Source organism: Taudactylus pleione, unplaced genomic scaffold (genome assembly GCF_031769625.1).
Source record: "Taudactylus pleione unplaced genomic scaffold, aTauple2 ptg000512l, whole genome shotgun sequence".
Classification (NCBI taxonomy): Eukaryota; Metazoa; Chordata; class Amphibia; order Anura; family Myobatrachidae; genus Taudactylus; species Taudactylus pleione.
In genome coordinates, this window is record NW_028284914.1 from 3,499,764 (window position 1) to 3,517,611 (window position 17,848).

Sequence of the window (17,848 nt, forward strand, 5' to 3'; positions counted from 1 at the left end):
TACTCCCGGAGGGGAAACCAGCCACTATCCGAAATGAACAAAGCTACTTGGAACACAACTACCAACTGTGATGTTGATGGTACAAGCTACCTAGGTCTGATGATTAGACAGATGAGATGTCACAACCCAAATGCACTACACGCTTAATGTGTGCGATCAGGACGTGAGGCCGTACAATATCATGACATGGGGGAAGCTGATGATCTCCTAGATTGAATGTATTGGATTTAGAAGATTTCCAAACACCAGATTATAACTAAATCCGGAACACAAGCCCGTGAGCCACAAACAACTTAACTAAAGATGTTCGCCTAGCACTCCAAACACTAACCGCCCTTTGTCACGTCAGCTGTTGCTACATTCCGCCTCTCCAGATGCTCATCCAGCCATTGCCAAAGGTGAAAGTGTCATGCAGACCCCCACCCGTCATTTAGTTGCACTATTCCTGTGTTACAATAACCCCAGTATAAAGGAATGAGGGACATCGGGCCACAACGGCAGTCTTGTGTTCCTGCACATGCGCTGGACTCAGGCCTAGCTGCTGCAAATGACGTCTTTCTGCGTGACCCCACAATGCTGCCTATCTCTACACTAAGTCATGTAAGATAATCCTGCACACCGCTTGCATCCAGCAACGTCCTGCGATATGCACTACGCCAGGCGGTCTCTTCCCGGGCTGCTGGAGGATCCTGTAAGTGCATCTGGGGAGCCAGGCTGAACCCCTTGATTGCCAGTGGGGGTAGCATTGCTTTGCGGACTCCGTTGGCGGTGGAAGGACTCGGATGTTTTATTCAGCTGAGCAGTCTGTAAAGTAAAGAGTTAGGGGTAATCTATTGAGAAGTCTGCTGTTCAGGGCAATCCTGCCCAATTGAATGTTTATTAACAGGTTCCAGTTTTAATACTATAATTTCCAGAGTTAATAGCCGAGGGGAACAGGGATGAAATGATGCTGCATTTTCGTTTGAAGCACAATTGACATTTCTTCAGTATTTTTAAACTTCAAAACCTAAGACTGTATTATAATTTACTTCAGTGTTACAATGTGTACAAGTGTGTGTATATAATGTCTGTGTGTTACGCTGCAGCTGGTGTCCTGTCAGCCTAATTGTATCTGTCCTACAACCAACATTGCTCTATCCCAGTGAGCTCCACTGAGAGCCGTCCGGACTAATGGGCTTCAGCAGGACAGAGCGTTTAGATGAGGGGGGTGGGTTTTGTTATCCTTCCTGTTTCTCCGACCTGTTTTATCTCTATGTCCCCAACATCTGTTCTCTAACAGCGACCAGACAATGCCTTGAGCACAATTCTCTCCTCATCCCAGCTTTTCGTATTCGGATAAGGATCACTGATCTCTGTGCAGTAAGACGGACCATAGAGATCAGCGATCCCTACAGACACTTTACAGAGGCAGGGACATGGTCTTGTACTATCATCCATCTCTCGTTAGGGCCTGTGTGGACAGTCCATGTGTCTGAGGTTAGTTACCGCTGTGTGGGTGCCTGTAGCATTGGCTTTGTGCTTATTGTGGCCTAGGAGTAACGTTAGGTAGAGGGACTTGGCTAACCCGGGATGGGCATTTTATTTGTTAGCTGGTCATGAACTATACAGGAGTCACCACCTCAATCTTTAAAGCAGTGATGGGCAATTGGTGAAGCCGGTACCTTGAAGGCTCCGCTGTGTACGTGCGCAGAGATCGGGTATAAAGAGCAGAATCCGTCTGAGGGATGAGCACGTATAGAGCTCCACATTTTAATCTTTATATTAAAGATTTCTGCTTTCCACTAAAGTTCTAATATATATATATATATATATATATATATATATATATATATATAAAGGCATCTTTGGTATAACTGGAATATACTGCTTCACCCGTGTCTTATGCCGGCTGACATCAGAGATGCCGCAGTGATGGGCATTGCTGCCAGCACGGTTCTCCTGATGCGGTGGCGTGGGGGAGGCGCTCGTACACTACAGGGGGCATTCATGTGCATCTATCAACCAGCCAGAACTGTTAAAACAGCTTATGCCAGGGGTGGGCAAAATAATATTGGAGCAAAGCTAGCAGGACCCTAAATGAGCCAGGGAGAAGGTGCAACTATTGGCATAAAAAATAAATGGCTTTAAAGTCGGGCACAAGCAGTAATTTCTCTGGCACTCTGGGCAGGTGCTAGGTACATGTAATGTGAGAAGTAGAGGGGCTCTGTGTGTGGGTCAGTGGAATATGTAAGATTTGGGTTATATTAGGGAGAAATATGTTTAAAAATTAGTAACGATTGGATTTAACTGTGCTGTGTAATATGGCGCGGATCTCTTGGCCTGTACGGCTGGATCTGACCACCGCCGATCACTACCTGGTGCAGCTTTGTCACTTTCCCAATACAGACAATAGCTGCAATTTGTCACAAACTCATTTGCAAGATGCTAAGGCTCCGACTGATGTAAAATGAAGCCACAGGCCCGTGGCCTGACCCCATGAGAGAGAGAACTTGTCAGCAAGTTTTCTTGCAGCTGAATAATCTAGTGCACTTTAGCCCCCAGCCCGGCAGATTAGTTCATGTGTCTGGGTTACAAGTACCACAATAGCTCCTGTAAACTGAACAAACTTAAGAGCAATCCTGATCAACTTACTCAGAGCACGGGATACCCCTTATGCACCTAACCTGACTGGGGCATATTGCTCTAACCTGTTCTTCCATCACCTTTGCCATGCAGTGCCAGTGGGTAAGGCCCCTAACACAGGCCAATTTATATCTCAGCTAGAGAACAGATCTCCTGTAGAGATGATATTTTTCCAGTTTGACGGCATTATGTGAAATATTGTATGGCCTATCAGTGTAGATAATACATCTGTACAGGTATAATATAAATATATATATATATTATTGTGTCTCAGTCCTATGGAGTGGACCAATCAGTGTGCTCTTAGAATGGGGTGACCGGCTGTAGCTTCGTTTTGTAAGATATCTGGCTATCGGGTCAGTTTTCCTGCTGAGTAATCATAGTTTTATATTACTGCAGACTTGCGTTCTGTACATTTGATGGCACTTAACCCCACCACAGACATATACCAGCTATAGAAGCAATACTCACCTTTATAGTGGGATCATTAAAAGCTTTAAAACGCAGAACAAAGGTTTCTCTTACATACAGAACACAAGCTTCTGCCCCTCAACCCACAGACTATACACAGATCCAGGTCTAATAATGTGGTATAATTTGTTTAATGTTAATATTCTCATATATTTCCTTTCTCCAGTGAGGTTAATATTTATTTACCCACCGGCTAATGATTGTCCTTGGGCAAACGTGACCCGCTAGTGTGACACAGACAACTTGTAGGCAGTTGTGTAACGACACATCCTATCTTACCCTTCAGGTTGCTGGCTGGCATGACATGCTGGGGCTTGTAGTTCATCTGGTGAGCTGCAGAATATCTCCACTCTTCTCTATAAATGTGGAGGGGGCTGCAGCTTGGTGATGCCCTGCGATCTTTTGCCTAGGTCGTCTGTAATTTCTGGCTCAGGAATAAATTACTGCCTGACCATTCTCTAGGGCTTTGACCCCCGAAATTTAAGACGGCAATCATTTTAAATGCAAAACGCCTGATTTTTGCATGCTATATCATCGCTGTTTTAAATTTTGGAGGCAAAATCAAAGCTGCCTCTTACTAAAACTAATCTAATGAGAAAACATTGTCCAAGACTGGGGACCTAACATTTTCTGCAATGTCCCTGCTGTCCTCCTGTACATAATATACTCCTCTCTGCACATTGCATTATTGTTGTCATGGGGCGATGGGTCAGTCATACAAGTGAAGTGCTGATCATCTGTGTAATACTTTAGGCGTTACCTCCTGGTATATTAGATATTGGAGGATCTTGTAGGAAGTGAAGCAATGTGAGAAAGCTGTGACTAATGTGGGCACTGACTGGGTGTAGGTTTAGTGAAGGACAGTGCAACCCTACAGTGCCAAAGTAGCTGATAATAATGACCTGCTGGCACTTATACTATACGGGCAGGGCTATTTACTAACATTTAATAGAATGTGAACTAACCCCCCAAAGAAAAGAATCAGTTGTTACCCGGCTAGTGCTAGGTCGATGCTGAAAGCTGATTGGCTGCTTTAGTTTCAGTGCAGCTTTGAAGATTATTAGTAAATAACCCTCAATTATATCTGTGTACAGGAACTTTTACCTATGTTGCTAATGTTAAAATATTTTATTCTAGCTCACGTTTGGCCATTTGAGAATCTCTGGCGGCCACCTGTGAGTTTCTTGTTTACTCAGCTGTAATCTTAATGTGCGGAGGAAATCACGTTACTGCCTTTGTCTATAAACACAACGTGACTTCCTCTGTGTGTATCCTGCCGGCCCCCCGCTCCCTCCCTTACTACTTAGGACGGGCTCTGGCTACACATCCCCCGGACCCTGGGGGTAGGGGCTGCTGCTTCGTGTAGAATTATTTTATGTTGAATATTTATTGCTTACAGATATATTAGTCAATATTAATTTTAAGCGATGGCGCAGTATTTGCTCACAGCATTTGTGAAGCAGCAAATAATTTGCCGATCTATAAATATTAGTTATATATAACGCCACCGTTCCAACTTCTAATAAAGCTTCCATTGACGGGATAAAGCGATATTAAACGCACTTATTATTAACACCACCATATATTATTTTTTACCTCCGATGTTGCATTGTGTCGACCAGTGATAGGCCTATGTTAGCTTTCTGGCTGCTGCGGAACATTGTGGTATCCTGGGACTTGTAGTTCCACAACAGATGGAAATCCACGGTTTGTCTAAGCCTGGTATAAACGGGTTGTCTGCTTGATACCTCCGCCTCACGTGCAGACCCATTAAGCCGTTGGGCGTGAGGTCCACGGCCCCCCAGCACTAACAGGCCGTCTCTGTACGAGAGGGTCGCTCAGCCTGAGCGTGAAACAGATCAGGTTCCAGGAGCGGCCCTGCATACCCAGTCTTACAGGCGGAGATAAAACCGCAACACACTAAGCTTCGCACGTGTCCCGAACGTCTTGTGCGCATTCCACCAGACGCTGATTAAACCGTGAGAGTGAGGCAGCGACGAGCGAATTGTGAATGCAAAAATTATGTATTTATGCTACAGAAGAACATCTTAATTATGTGTACTAAACCATGCATGTAATAACTTGTCACCCTTCTGTGGCTATGGGAAACTTTTGTACAAATGAAATAAAAGGAAAACAAATGGATTATGTGCGATTGGATTACTGCAAAGGCCTTTACATTATCTTATTACAGAACAAGCGGCACAAACTAGTACACACATTATAGCGCACTTGCAGCTCAGAACCTTCCAAATAAATAGTCACCTTCTCTCTTTTGGGGTAAAATAGAGTAAATTATCTAATTTCTAATCATACCAGCTAGGTCAAGCTTAGCTAACCTGCGGCTCACTAGCTGTTGTGAAACTACACGTCCCAGCATACCCTCCGATCAGCTGGTAAAGCATGCTGGGACTTGTAGTTTCACAACAGCTGGAGAGCCACAGGTTAGCCTGGCCTGACCTAGCATTTATCTAATGGTTAGTTAGGTACACTCTACTGCAGGGTATCCTATGTAATCCCCAACTGTTTTCTCCTCATTGATAAGCCACTAACATGATGTTACCCGGTTTAAACTATGTTGAGTGATTATTAATTTTTTTTACGCTATTTAAAGCGCCATTTTTGATAATTACCATCATGGGACTTGTAGTTCTGCAACAAGTAGGATGCTATCCAGGTCCAGCCGCTGTTCTTACACCATTGCTACAGTAGTACATGCAAAAGGCGTCTTTCAGACTAATGAAAGTGGGTTAACAGGTTATGGAACATTATATTTGTTGGACTAAAGAGCTGCCCCAGTTCTGCCTCCCACTCTCGCTGCTGCGTCTCCAGATTCCCTTTCACTCCGCTAATCACTGACAGACAGAGAAATGGAAATGAGCTGGTAATTACTGCTCATTCCGACATCAAAAGGACTCGCAGAAAGGGAAAAGCTGGTGATCAAAAGCCAGAGAGGAATTAATATGTGACTGTAAATCATTGAGGATTACAGCGACACCTGCGATATATTATTAGGACTCGGTGTTACTAAAGGGCCGCTGGAACGTATATGGAAACTTCCCTAATTACATCGTTCTGAATTCACTTGAAGTGAGGTTTCCGCCTGATTGTATAAGGACGATAGACGATGTGTTCTGCCCGCCCAGTCTGCTCTTCACGCTAAACTGGGATGCTATGCGACCGATGGGGAACAGCACTAGGTCCTTGCGTAGTACAGCAGCGTCCATTATATCCAATAGGACCAAGAATCAATGTTTGTATATTGGTAGACACAGAGCCATATAAGAGGGTTCTGGGCACCAGACTAATCTCCAGATTCTTCCATATTGCCAAACTTAATTGTGAGGCTATTTTAGGGTGATTTAAGTCTGTAGGACAGTGTTTCCCAATCTCTATCCTCAAGTTACCCTAACAGTCCAGGGTTTAAGGCTATCCATGCTTACGCACATATGGTACTAATCAAATTGGAGTTAATTAAGCCACTTTTGCTTATGCAAAGATAGCCTTAAAACCTGCACTGTCAGGGTGCCTTGAGGACCAGGTGTGAAGACCACCGCTGTAGAATATAGCAGTAGTCACGGATTCCAGGGGTGAGTGGAGAGGAGCTACTTTTTCTTCAGTAAGTTCATATAAATCACCTGTGTGCTGCCCAGATGAGACATTCCCAGTCGCTGAGGCAGACATGGTCACACTTCACATTGGCGACAGTGGTACATGATTGAGTTGTGCCATTCAGGCCCTGTGGGAAAGGGTATTTATTACTTCCAGCCCTCCTACAGAAGCCTATTTTGTAGAATTCCTTGTTACAAAGCCTGTATGTCAAGGGCTGTGTATTACGAAGCTGGATAGTAAGTATGAAATAATTGGAGTGTTTATATTACACTTAACAAATCTATAATGCTCTCTTACCTTTGCCACAAAAGAGGGGAGAAGCTTATGCAACACAATAGACACTGTGAGACTGACCACTTGGCAGACTTGCTCTGCAGAAATGTTTCAATAACAGGGACAGGAAGAGTGACGTCCCAGGTTTTTAACCTGTATCAAATGCCATAAGCACACTATCCTGCAGCTGCGGGCAAGGCTTCAGCTGTGTTTCATACCTGCACATTTCAAGTTTAAGGTTTAGTGGCGTTTTAAGTAATAAAACCAGTCATTAGAAATACGACGTCCCTTTAAAAGCACTTCTCAAATTTTAGTAATGAGAAATACTAATTGCACATTATCTGTTCACTGTGAGCCTAATTCAGAGATGTACGCCAACCCGATGGTGGAACCCCTGCGAACGGGCAGAATGGGTCCTGCGTCGCTGCACTGCGACACACCCCATTCCCACCCCCGAGCCGCAGGACGGTGCCGGCCTCTGTTCCAGAAAACGAAGGTGTTCTAGCTCCCGTGTTTGGGAGTGCTGAGGCCAGGGTTTGCCTACAGAGCTGCGAGGGCCAATCTGAGTAACCTCAGGGTAACTCAGACGGCTGATCCGATGCTGCGTCTTAGAATCGCAGAACGCAGCACTCGGACTGAGAAGTGTAAGAAATCTCACCACCGAGGACAATGTAGGCATCAAAATAACTGATGTAATTTAATTAACTATATATAGAAAAAATATTCAAACATGAGCTTAGAAACCAGTAAAAACAAACAAAAAAACTAAAACGGGGAAGGTGGGAACAGCGGATTAGTTCTGACAATAAATAAAGCGCAGTGGTAACCCACCCCCAGGCTCACACTTCTGTGCCGGCTTTCTGTTTGGTTTTGTACTTCCCGGTCAGTTCCTTTGGCAGCGGCACCAGACCTGGGCAGGGCACCTGCCCCTCCACCTCGCACATGCACTCCCGCAGGTAATACTTCTTTGGGCCAAAGTTAGCCGGATTGGATAGAACCATTTTTGCCTTTTCTTCCAATTTTAGGGTTTCCCTGAGGACAGAAGGAAAACAAATGTTAGACTTGTGTACAACGCTCGCTAACCCAATTAATCAGATTAGAAGGATGAATGTTAATTTAACACTCAGCAGAACAATCAATGGGCTTTAATGCTCTTTAAATTCTTCTCCTGACAGCGAGATAAGAGATATTCTTGCAGCACAGATCTCATTGGTGGGATCAGCTGCGTTGTGTAAACCGTTGTCCGTCATAAGGTAATTCCAAAAGGAAGACACAATTATATTTTAAATTAAGCAAAGCTCCTACTGAAACCAGTAGGGATCACCGCCAGATGCCGACACCCTCCCATATGTCTTATGAATTACAGCTAACGGGCCCATGGTTAAAAAAATAATGGTAGATGATCTTTGAAAACAAATGACCACAACGCGCAAAGACATTTACGTTAAGTAACCGCAAAATCTCTTACTCGCTTTTTCCCAGGATCTTTTTCACGTGCTGCACAATTTCCGTCCGGCTCTTATCCTCGATGTCCACCAGTACCTGCTCTCCGCTGTCTGCCGGGACAAACATGGGATGGTTACAGAGGACGGAAGGCTAGTCCGCTCTTTAGGCAGTAATCGCAGCCCGGTGTGGCCTATCATTGCATTACAAGCCATCTGCTGTATAAATTGGTTGGGTACAGGATGCTGGCAATCAGAATCTCAATAGGGTCAGGATACAGCTGTCGGTAAGTATCCGAACCCTCATCCTCTCCCTAACCTCCCTTTTTAGTGCCTATCCCTACCCCCTAGTACCTAACCCTACTCCATAAGCCCAATACTTACTGTCGGGATACCGGCTCGGTATCCCGAGTGTCTGGATTTTGACCGGATCCCTTACTAATCAGTGTGGCTGGCCGACATGAACAAATATCACCACACTGTCAGCAGCAAAGTAAGGTTTGCCATGCAGGAACAAGCTTGGCATCCTAGCACAGGCTAGTGGTGCAACTTTGCCACTGTCTGTGTACGAACGTTCTGGCAGGATTTGCACTGGATGGTTACTAAGCAGGTATATAGCTGATATAAGATAGAGTACAGGGAGGTCCTTGCTCAGACAGCGGGGGATTCCCAGCGACTCCTGCCAGCCTATGTTATTCTGCCTGGAACAGGCCAAACCCAGCCCTGAAGTAGTTCCCTTAAGATGGCGCGTCCCAAAAGTGTAAAAACACACACACACACACAGTATTCACAGCACTTCACTTTTTCAACATTTTGCTATGTAGCAGCCTTTTCCCAAAATGGAATAATTTTATTTGTGTCCTCAAAATTCTACACACAATACCCCATAATGACAACATGTAAAGTTTTTTTTTGAGATTTTTGCAAATTTAATAAAAAACAAAACTAAGAATTCACATGTACATAAGTATTCACAGCCCTTGCCATGAAGCTCAAAATTGAGCTCCGGTACATCCTGTTTCCACTGATCATCCTTGGGACGTTCCTACAGCTTAATTGGAGTCCACCTGTGGTAAATTCAGTTGATTGGACATGATTTTGAAAGGCATACAGCTGTCCATATAAAAAGGTCCCACACTTGATAGTGCATGTCAGAGCACAAACCAAGCATGAAGTCCAAGGAATTGTCTGTAGACCTCTGAGACAAATCTGGTGAAGGGTACAGAAAAATATCTGCTGCTTTGAAGGTCCCAATGAGCACAGTGGCCTCTATCATCCGTAAATGGATGAAGTTCGGAACCACCAGGACTCTTCCTAGAGTTGGCTGGCTGTCTAAACTGAGCGATCGGGGGGAGAAGGGCCTCAGTCAGGGAGGTGACCAAGAACCAGATGGTTCCTCTGTGGAGAGAGGAGAACCTTCCAGAAGGACAACCATCTCTGCAGCAATCCACCAATCAGGCCTGTATGGTAGAGTGGCCAGTCGGAAGCCACTCCTTAGTAAAAAACACATGGCAGCCCACCTGGAGTTTGCCAAAATGCACCTGAAGGACTCTCTGTTCTGATGAGATAAAGATTGAACTCTTTGGCGTGAATGCCAGGCGTTATGTTTGGAGGAAACCAGGCACCGCTCATCACCAGGCCAATACCACCCCTACAGTGAAGCATGGTGGTGGTGGCAGCATCATGCTGTGGGGATGTTTTTCAGCGGCAGGAACTGGGAGATTAGTCAGGATAGAGGGAAAGATGAATGTAGCAATGTACAGAGACATCCTGGATGAAAACCTGCTCCAGAGCGCTCTTGACCTCCGACTGGGGAGACTGTTCATATTTCAGCAGGACAACGACCCTAAGAACACAGCCAAGATATCAAAGGAGTGGCTTCAGGACAACTCTGTGAAAGTCCTTGAGTGGCCCAGCCAGAGCCCAGACTTGAATCTGATTGAACATCTCTGGAGAGATCTGAAAATGGCTGTGCTCCGACGCTTCCCATCCAACCTGATGGAGCTAGAGGGGTGCTGCAAAGAGGAATGGGCGAAACTGCCCAAAGATAGGTGTGCCAAGCTCGTGGCATCATATTCAAAAAAAAACTTGAGGCTGTAATTGCTGCCAAAGGTGCATCAACAAAGTATTGAGCAAATGCTGTGAATACTTATGTACATGTGATTTCTTAGTTTTATTAGCAAAAAAAAAAAATCGAAATAAAAAACACTTTATACACGTTGTCATTATGGGGTATTGCGTGTATAATTTTGAGGACAAAAATTTATTTATTCCATTTTGGAATAAGGCTGAAACATAACAAAATGTGGAAAAAGTGAAGCGCTGTGAATACTTTCTGGATGCACTAAAATATATATATATTTTATTTTTTTCTGTCACCAGCACATTACACTTAACAAGAAAATGGTTTCAATACTCTGATATGTCACTTGCATACTTGTATTTTAATTCTACAGGTGTCCTGGCTGAGAAAAATCAAATACTGCCCCCCTGTGGCCAGCGGGCAGAATGTGGGAAGTAGTCAGACATTACCCGTAGAAAGCTTCTAGGTAATATTTCATGAGAGAAGAACAATTAATAAATCCCCTGACTGGTAAAACTGACAGCAGAGAGAATGGAGGCAGCAGAGAGATACTACAGCCCACCGCCGATTGCTTCCTTGGAACAACAAAAAAAGTGAATAAAACAAACATAACTGCGTATTTCTTACCTAAATAGAATCTCAGGAAAGGGGCCGGCGTCATGTTCTTGAACATCATAATCTGCACCCTGGGATTTTTATACTGAATTTGAGGAATGTGAAAAAATACAAACTTCCTGCAAAAAGAAACAACCTTTATTGTTGTGATACAATGTATAATCCACGTACAGGGCCATGTCTAGCAACTTTCATGCGTGTCCTATGTACGAGTGAGGTTCAATAAATAAGGTAACAAGACCTCTCTTTGCGTACATTCATTTTTGACTTGTACATATACCTAGTCTTCATTATAGCACCCTGCACCTATCACAACCCGTGCAGTACCTCTTTCCTGCCTGGGGTGTCACTCTAAGCTCTGGTGCCTCTTGCACATTTTGGTTTGTATCTTACCAGTTTGTTAGATCAGCTGACTGTGCTAGAAGCACCAGAACAGAGAGCGACACCCCCAGGCAGGAAAGAGGAACTGTGATAGGTGCAGGGTGCTAGAATAAAGACTACATGTGTGTATAATCAATAGTGTGACCTTGGCACAGATTATTTTTTCCCACATAGTCCCATATTGGTCTAAGGATTTATTCCAATGCTGCAGTGTGGACTCTTTCCTGTGCCCCAGTCGCTGATGAGCGATGTTCTGCACAGCACACACTGAGATGCTCAGTTCCTCAGCAATATCACTAACTCCGATGATTCTGTCCTCCTGAATCAGAGCTTCAATGCGGCACTAATGGTCATCTGTGGGGGACGTGCTTGGCTGGATCGCTGCTCCTCTTGAACGTCTGTCCTGCCGTTATCAAAGGCAGCGACCCAAACCTGTTCCCGGGACATGACATCATCACCGTACACCGCCACAATTTGGTGATGAATCTCAGCTGCCGATGTGCCCATGAGACGTAGAAATCCGATCACACTACGCACCTCCATGTGTGACCATGTCTCCGCCAGCCCGGCCATCTTACACCTGATGCTGGGACAGTATGACTGATACGAGGCGCAGTGTAATGGCTGTGGGGGGAAGCAGCGGCCTATATACCTGCTCTGGCCTGGCGGGAAATTAGAATTAAATAGAGAACATTACACAGGTACAAGGACTTGTTACCTTACTTACAGAACCACCCTCGTATTACACTTCCTCGCTGCCTCCCATGCTCACACATAGTGTAAATCTATATATTTCAGCATTTCTTACATTTATACAGTTACATTCAGTAACCTGTCCAAAGAGCTTACAATCCAATTGTGGGTGCTCATATCTCCTACACAATTGCTAAATTATCCAACACACCATTGTGTCACAAGCAAACTGCCCCTATACTACAGCTGCCCCCTGTGTTCTAAACCCCTATACCCACCCCATGACTCACTTTTTATGACCTCTGTACTCACACTAAGCTCTGTACACAAGCTCACTGTCACCTCTCCACTTACACCCTTTGCCTCTGTACAGTTGCCTGGCGGCCCCCAGACTACTCTCATCCGCCTGGCGACCCCACTCTGCCCGTCTACTCTCATCCGCCTGGCAACCCCCGACTGCTCTCATCCGCCTGGCGGCCCCCGACTGCTCTCATCCGCCTGGCGGCCCCCGACTGCTCTCATCCGCCTGGCGGCCCCCGACTGCTCTCATCCGCCTGGCGGCCCCACTCTGCCCGTCTACTCTCATCCACCTGGTGACCCGTCTACTCTCACCCGCCTGGCGACCCCTCTCTGCTTAGCATCTGCCTGGCGACCCCTCTCTCCTCAGCAAACCGCCTGGCGACCCCTCAATGCTCAGCAAACCGCCTTTCGACCCCTCAATGCTCAGCAATCCCCCCCCCCCCAACCCTCCCTTAGTGGTGCCTAACCTCCCCACCTGGTGCCTAACCCTCCCCCCCCCCAAATCCTAACCCCCGCTATGGCCCCCAAACCTAACACCACCCCTACTACATACTACCTGGTGACCCCTGCGCGCTCTCACACTCTCCTGGTGACCCCTGCGCGCTCTCACACTCTCCTGGTGACCCCTGCGCGCTCTCACACTCACCTGGCACCGTCCCCATACTCTCCCCGGCTGTTGTAGTTGACCGTCATGATCTTGACATTGTTCTTGAAGACGATCTCTCCGCTCTGCAAGTACTGCAGCGTCCTGCGGATCGGGAAGGGGCCTTTCATCGGCATCGCTGCTGCTGCGCCGGGCTCGGGCCGCTGTCACTGGCAGACCACACCGGCTGATGACGTCAGGGTCACTCTACGGAAGGGGATCTAGCTGCTTCCCTGACCCCCGCGGCTGAGCAGCATGGGCGCGCTGCACGCTGAGAGATGACGGAGTCTCTCTGGCCGGGGCATGCCGGGAGCTGTAGTCTGTCACTAGGCATGCCGGGAAGTGTAGTTTTTTTTTTTTTTTTTTAATTTTAGCCAAGTTACCGGCTGTTGATGCTGTTACATAGGCGGTCGCAGTGTAATGTGTGCGCCGCGAACAGCAGGAGGCGCTGCTGCCATGGTTGTGTATAGAGGTCCTTCAATAGATCTACCTGGAAGTGACGTAGAGTGAGGGCGGAAGTACTGCTCCATGGCATGACCATGCCCATAAAGGCCACCAAAAGAATATATTTGTACGCTCGCCACAGGTTACTATTCAGTCACACTCTTTCTCCATGTGGATAGTAATTGATGGCGTTGGACAGTAACTGATGACGTCAGGGTACATCTACTGAAGGGAACTATCTGCTACCTTTCCCCTAGCTGCACGTTACAGCATATACTTGGCATATGGCAGAGGACCTGCACTGTGCAAAGCGTGACGGGTACTCGGGTAACAGAGGGGAAGATGTATCACTTCTTCTATAGGGCCATAACTAGCTATGGGTGACCGGTACCACAGCGCAGAGCTCTGTGGGCCGCACAGCCACGCACCTGCAGGCCCTGTATCTAGCTAGCAAGGTGTCTGGAACGAGACCCTGCAGCCAGAATCGCAGAACATCAAATGGAAGACTGCAGCCATAACAGCCCCCCGAAGCAACCTGAGGATACTCCGGACAGCGCTGTTGTTCCGATTGCTGGCGGCCAAGCTCCCTGTGTCATGACATCATGCACGGAGGGGGCACCAGGTGCCGTAACTCGATGCTGCCCATGACAACCAATCAGCTTCTAGCTAGCATTTTATAGACTGTACTTGATAAATGCCAGGTCGAAAACGGATTGGTTGCTATGAGTAACTTCTCCACTGTTTAGAAGGTTTGATACTTTTCAAGGCTTGTTCACGTACTGCGTTTTACAAGTGATTCCATAGACTACCCCTTTTCCACTGTGGGAAAAACCCAGGTAATTGCTGAGTCGGGCCTCAGTGGAAACTGCTCCCAAAAAAAATAACCCAGGTCCAGTGGCCCGGCAATCTTGGATATGGATAGGACCCAAGTCAAGGGGCAATGTAAACGGGTAACCCTGGTCGGACGATCCGGGTCCCGTTTACAGCATGTGGAGATCCGGATTCCCTGGCGTTTGGAAATGATGTCAGCTCCAAGCGCCAGGAGAAGAGTTCCACCTGCATTAACTCCCCCCTCCGGCGCTACCCGCTAGAGACCGCAGCGCATCAGCCTAGAGCCGATGCGCTGTGTCTCAGTCCCAGCCGGCTCCACTGAGTATGTGCGGGATCTCGCAGGTATCGCGAGATCCCCGCGTGCAGCCGGCAGCAGCAGGGCCAGCGCTGTCCCTGCAGTGGGGATAGGGCAGCGCCAAGCTGTAGCTGACGATAGCGACAGCGAGCCGAACGGTCAGGCGATCTGACCGTTCATACATGACCCAGGCTAACAGCGCTGCTATCTTGTAGATAGCAACGCCGATAATGACGGGCACATAGCATTTACCACCCAAACCCCGATCATACATCGGGTAGAAGCGGTATCAGCGCACATAACGTGTGCCGATACCGCTCTAAGCTTCTTACATCTCCCCCATTGTGCCTTATAACCACTGCAGGGAAATGGCGCTGATTATACAATATGAATAATTATATCTCTGATCTTTTTTTTTTTTCTTTCCCAAAGTATATAAACGGTTATGAGTTTTGTGTGTATATATATAACATTGATAACATGTTTTGGGAGATTGAGAGACTGATTACAAAGGAAATAAAGGCATGGTGGGACATTAAAGGGCTTGAGCACTATATTTCTGTTAATAGAGTGCCAAGAGGACTGAGACTTTTAAAAAACCCTACATTTGGAATTGATAATCCTGAATTCATCAAAGAATGGGATAATATTTTACATTCAAGTTCCATGAGTTTAATGAAACTTATCATAAAGGAGAAAAAAGCCATCATGTCTCAGCTTGAAACGGATATTCATAATAAAGAAGGAAAGATGGAAACATTTAAAGAGAAGGAGGAATACAAAGCTAATGAGAAGGTACTAACCAAAAAATTAGAAAGAATTGAAGAAGATGTCATGAGAGCAAAAGAAACTAAGTTTCTGAGGGACAAGAACGATTATGAAAATAACAAAATTAAGAATTGGGAGGCTGATCATACATCCATGAACTCTTCAATTTCTTTTTTATCTAAAAGATAAGCTTTTTTCAGTTTATTCCTCCTTTTTATCCTATGTATATCATTTATTGCTATGTTTTTATGTACTTTTCATGATTGTAGGTGTCATATTTATGAATTAAATTTTTTTTTAATATTTAGATATATTCCTATTATTTTAAACACGTATTTATTCACTTGCATATATTATTTATTGAGGTTAAATTATTCACTTGGCACTTTATGTGTTTATTTCTGCACTTTGTTTTAAAACACTACATATGAATTACTAAGCGTTTTTCACAGATTTACTGAATTATTTAAATAGTTAATAGAGTGTACTAAGCACTTTTGTCGCTCACATTTCAACCTTTGTGTACACTATATTATATATATATATATATATATATATATATAAAAAAAAAATCGACCAAGAAAAATATAGTTAGACAGGCAATAGGTTGACAGGGTCAAAAGGTCGACTTTTTTTGTTTTCTAACCCTAATCTTCATCCTAACCCGAGCCCTCCCCTTGGTGCCTAACCCTCCCTCCTGGTGCCTAATCCTAACCGCCGGGGTAAGTGCCTAATCCTAACTGTCCATTCTATTCAAAGGTGGGTAATAAGCAGCCCTCCAGCTGCTGTGGGACTACACATCCCAGCATGCCCTGCCACAGTTTTGGTATCAGGGCTTGCTAAAACTGTGGCAGGGCATACTGCGATGTGTAGTCCAACAGTTGCTGGTGGGCCACCGCTGTCCTAGTGCCTAACTCTAACCATCCCTCCTAGTGCCTAACCCTAACCGTCCCTCCTAGTGCCTAACCCTCACCATCCCTCCTAGTGCCTAACCCTAACCATCGGGATAAATGCCTAACCATAACCATCCCTCCTAGTGCCTAACCCTAACCGTCCCTCCTAGTGCCTAACCCTAACCATCCCTCCTAGTGCCTAACCCTAACCATCCCTCCTAGTGCCGAACCCTATCCATCAGAATTAGTGTCTAATCCTAACAGTCCCTCCTAGTGCCTTACCTTAACCATCAGGATACGTGTCTAACCCTAACTGTCCCTCCTAGGGCCTATCCTTAAGCCTCCGGTAAGTGCCTAACGCTAAAAAAACAAAACAAAAAAGTTGTTGACCATACCATTTGCCTGTCTAACATCTGTTGTCTATCTAGACATTGCCAACCTTTTTCATGAAGATCTATTGACTGCAGTGGCGTAACTAGGGTATTTGGAGCCCAGGGCAAATTTGAAAAGGGAGCCCCCCCCAACACCCCGATATGTGCGTAAAAAAAAATTGGGGTGTGTTAACATGACACACCCCTTTATTTTCACGCTGAACATTCCTATCCATATGCACCTTAACCCCAGTAGTGCCCCTTATACAGTACCCCCAGTATGCAGTTGTGGTCCCTCTTATGCAGGCCCATACTAGTGCCCCTTATACAGTATCCCCAGTATGCAGTTGTGGCCCCTCTTATGCAGGCCCATAGTAGTGCCCCTTATACAGTATCCCCTGTAGTGGTCCCCCTTATACAGCCCCCAATTAGTTCCCCTTACTCAGTGCCCCCATTAGTAGTCCTCCCCAAATGCAGTGCCCCATGTAGTGTTCCCCCTTATGCAGTGCCCCCAGTAGCAGTCCCCACAATGCAGTGCGCCCAGTAGTGGTATCCCCTTATGCAGTGCCCTTTATATAGTGATCCCAGTAGTAGTCCCCCCCCCCATGCAGTGCCCTTTATATAGTGCCCCCAGTAGTAGTCCCCCCCTATGCAGTGCCCTTTATATAGTGCCCCCAGCAGTAGTCCTCCCCCCATGCAGTTTTCCCAGTAGTGGTCTCTCTTATGCAGGCACTCAGTAGTGATCCCCCCCTATCTAGTGCCCCTTGTAGTGGTCCCCCCAGTGCAGTAAGCCCCTTATATAGTGCCCCCAGCAGTAGTTCCCCCCTCTCCCATGCAGTGCCCCCAGTAGTGGTCCCCCTGATGCAGGCCCCCAGTAGTGATCCCCCCTATCCAGTGCCCCTTGTAGTGGTCCTTCCTATTATTGCCTCCAGTTGTGGTCTCCCCAGTGCAGTGCCCCTAGTAGTAGGCCCCTTTTATAATGCCCCTGTAGTAGTTCCCCCCCCAAGTAGTGGTCCCCTTCCCGATTAAGTGCCCCCAGTAATAGCCCCCCCCCCAGTAGAGGTCCTCCCAATAATGGTGCCCACAGTAATAGCCCCCCCCAGTAGAGGTC

At 46.2% G+C, this 17,848-nt stretch overlaps 1 protein-coding gene across 1 annotated transcript; it reads right to left on the minus strand.

The window, feature by feature from the left end:
• Positions 1-7,650: 7,650 nt before the first annotated feature.
• On the minus strand, positions 7,651-13,438 carry MRPS25 (mitochondrial ribosomal protein S25). The gene is made up of 4 exons (XM_088450215.1): positions 13,139-13,438; positions 11,131-11,237; positions 8,447-8,534; positions 7,651-8,010 (listed from the first exon to the last, which is right to left on the minus strand). The coding sequence occupies exons 1-4, from the start codon at positions 13,270-13,272 to the stop codon at positions 7,818-7,820; spliced, it is 522 nt and encodes a 173-aa protein (XP_088306341.1). The 5' UTR covers positions 13,273-13,438; the 3' UTR covers positions 7,651-7,817.
• Between the last annotated feature and the right edge of the window lie 4,410 nt (positions 13,439-17,848).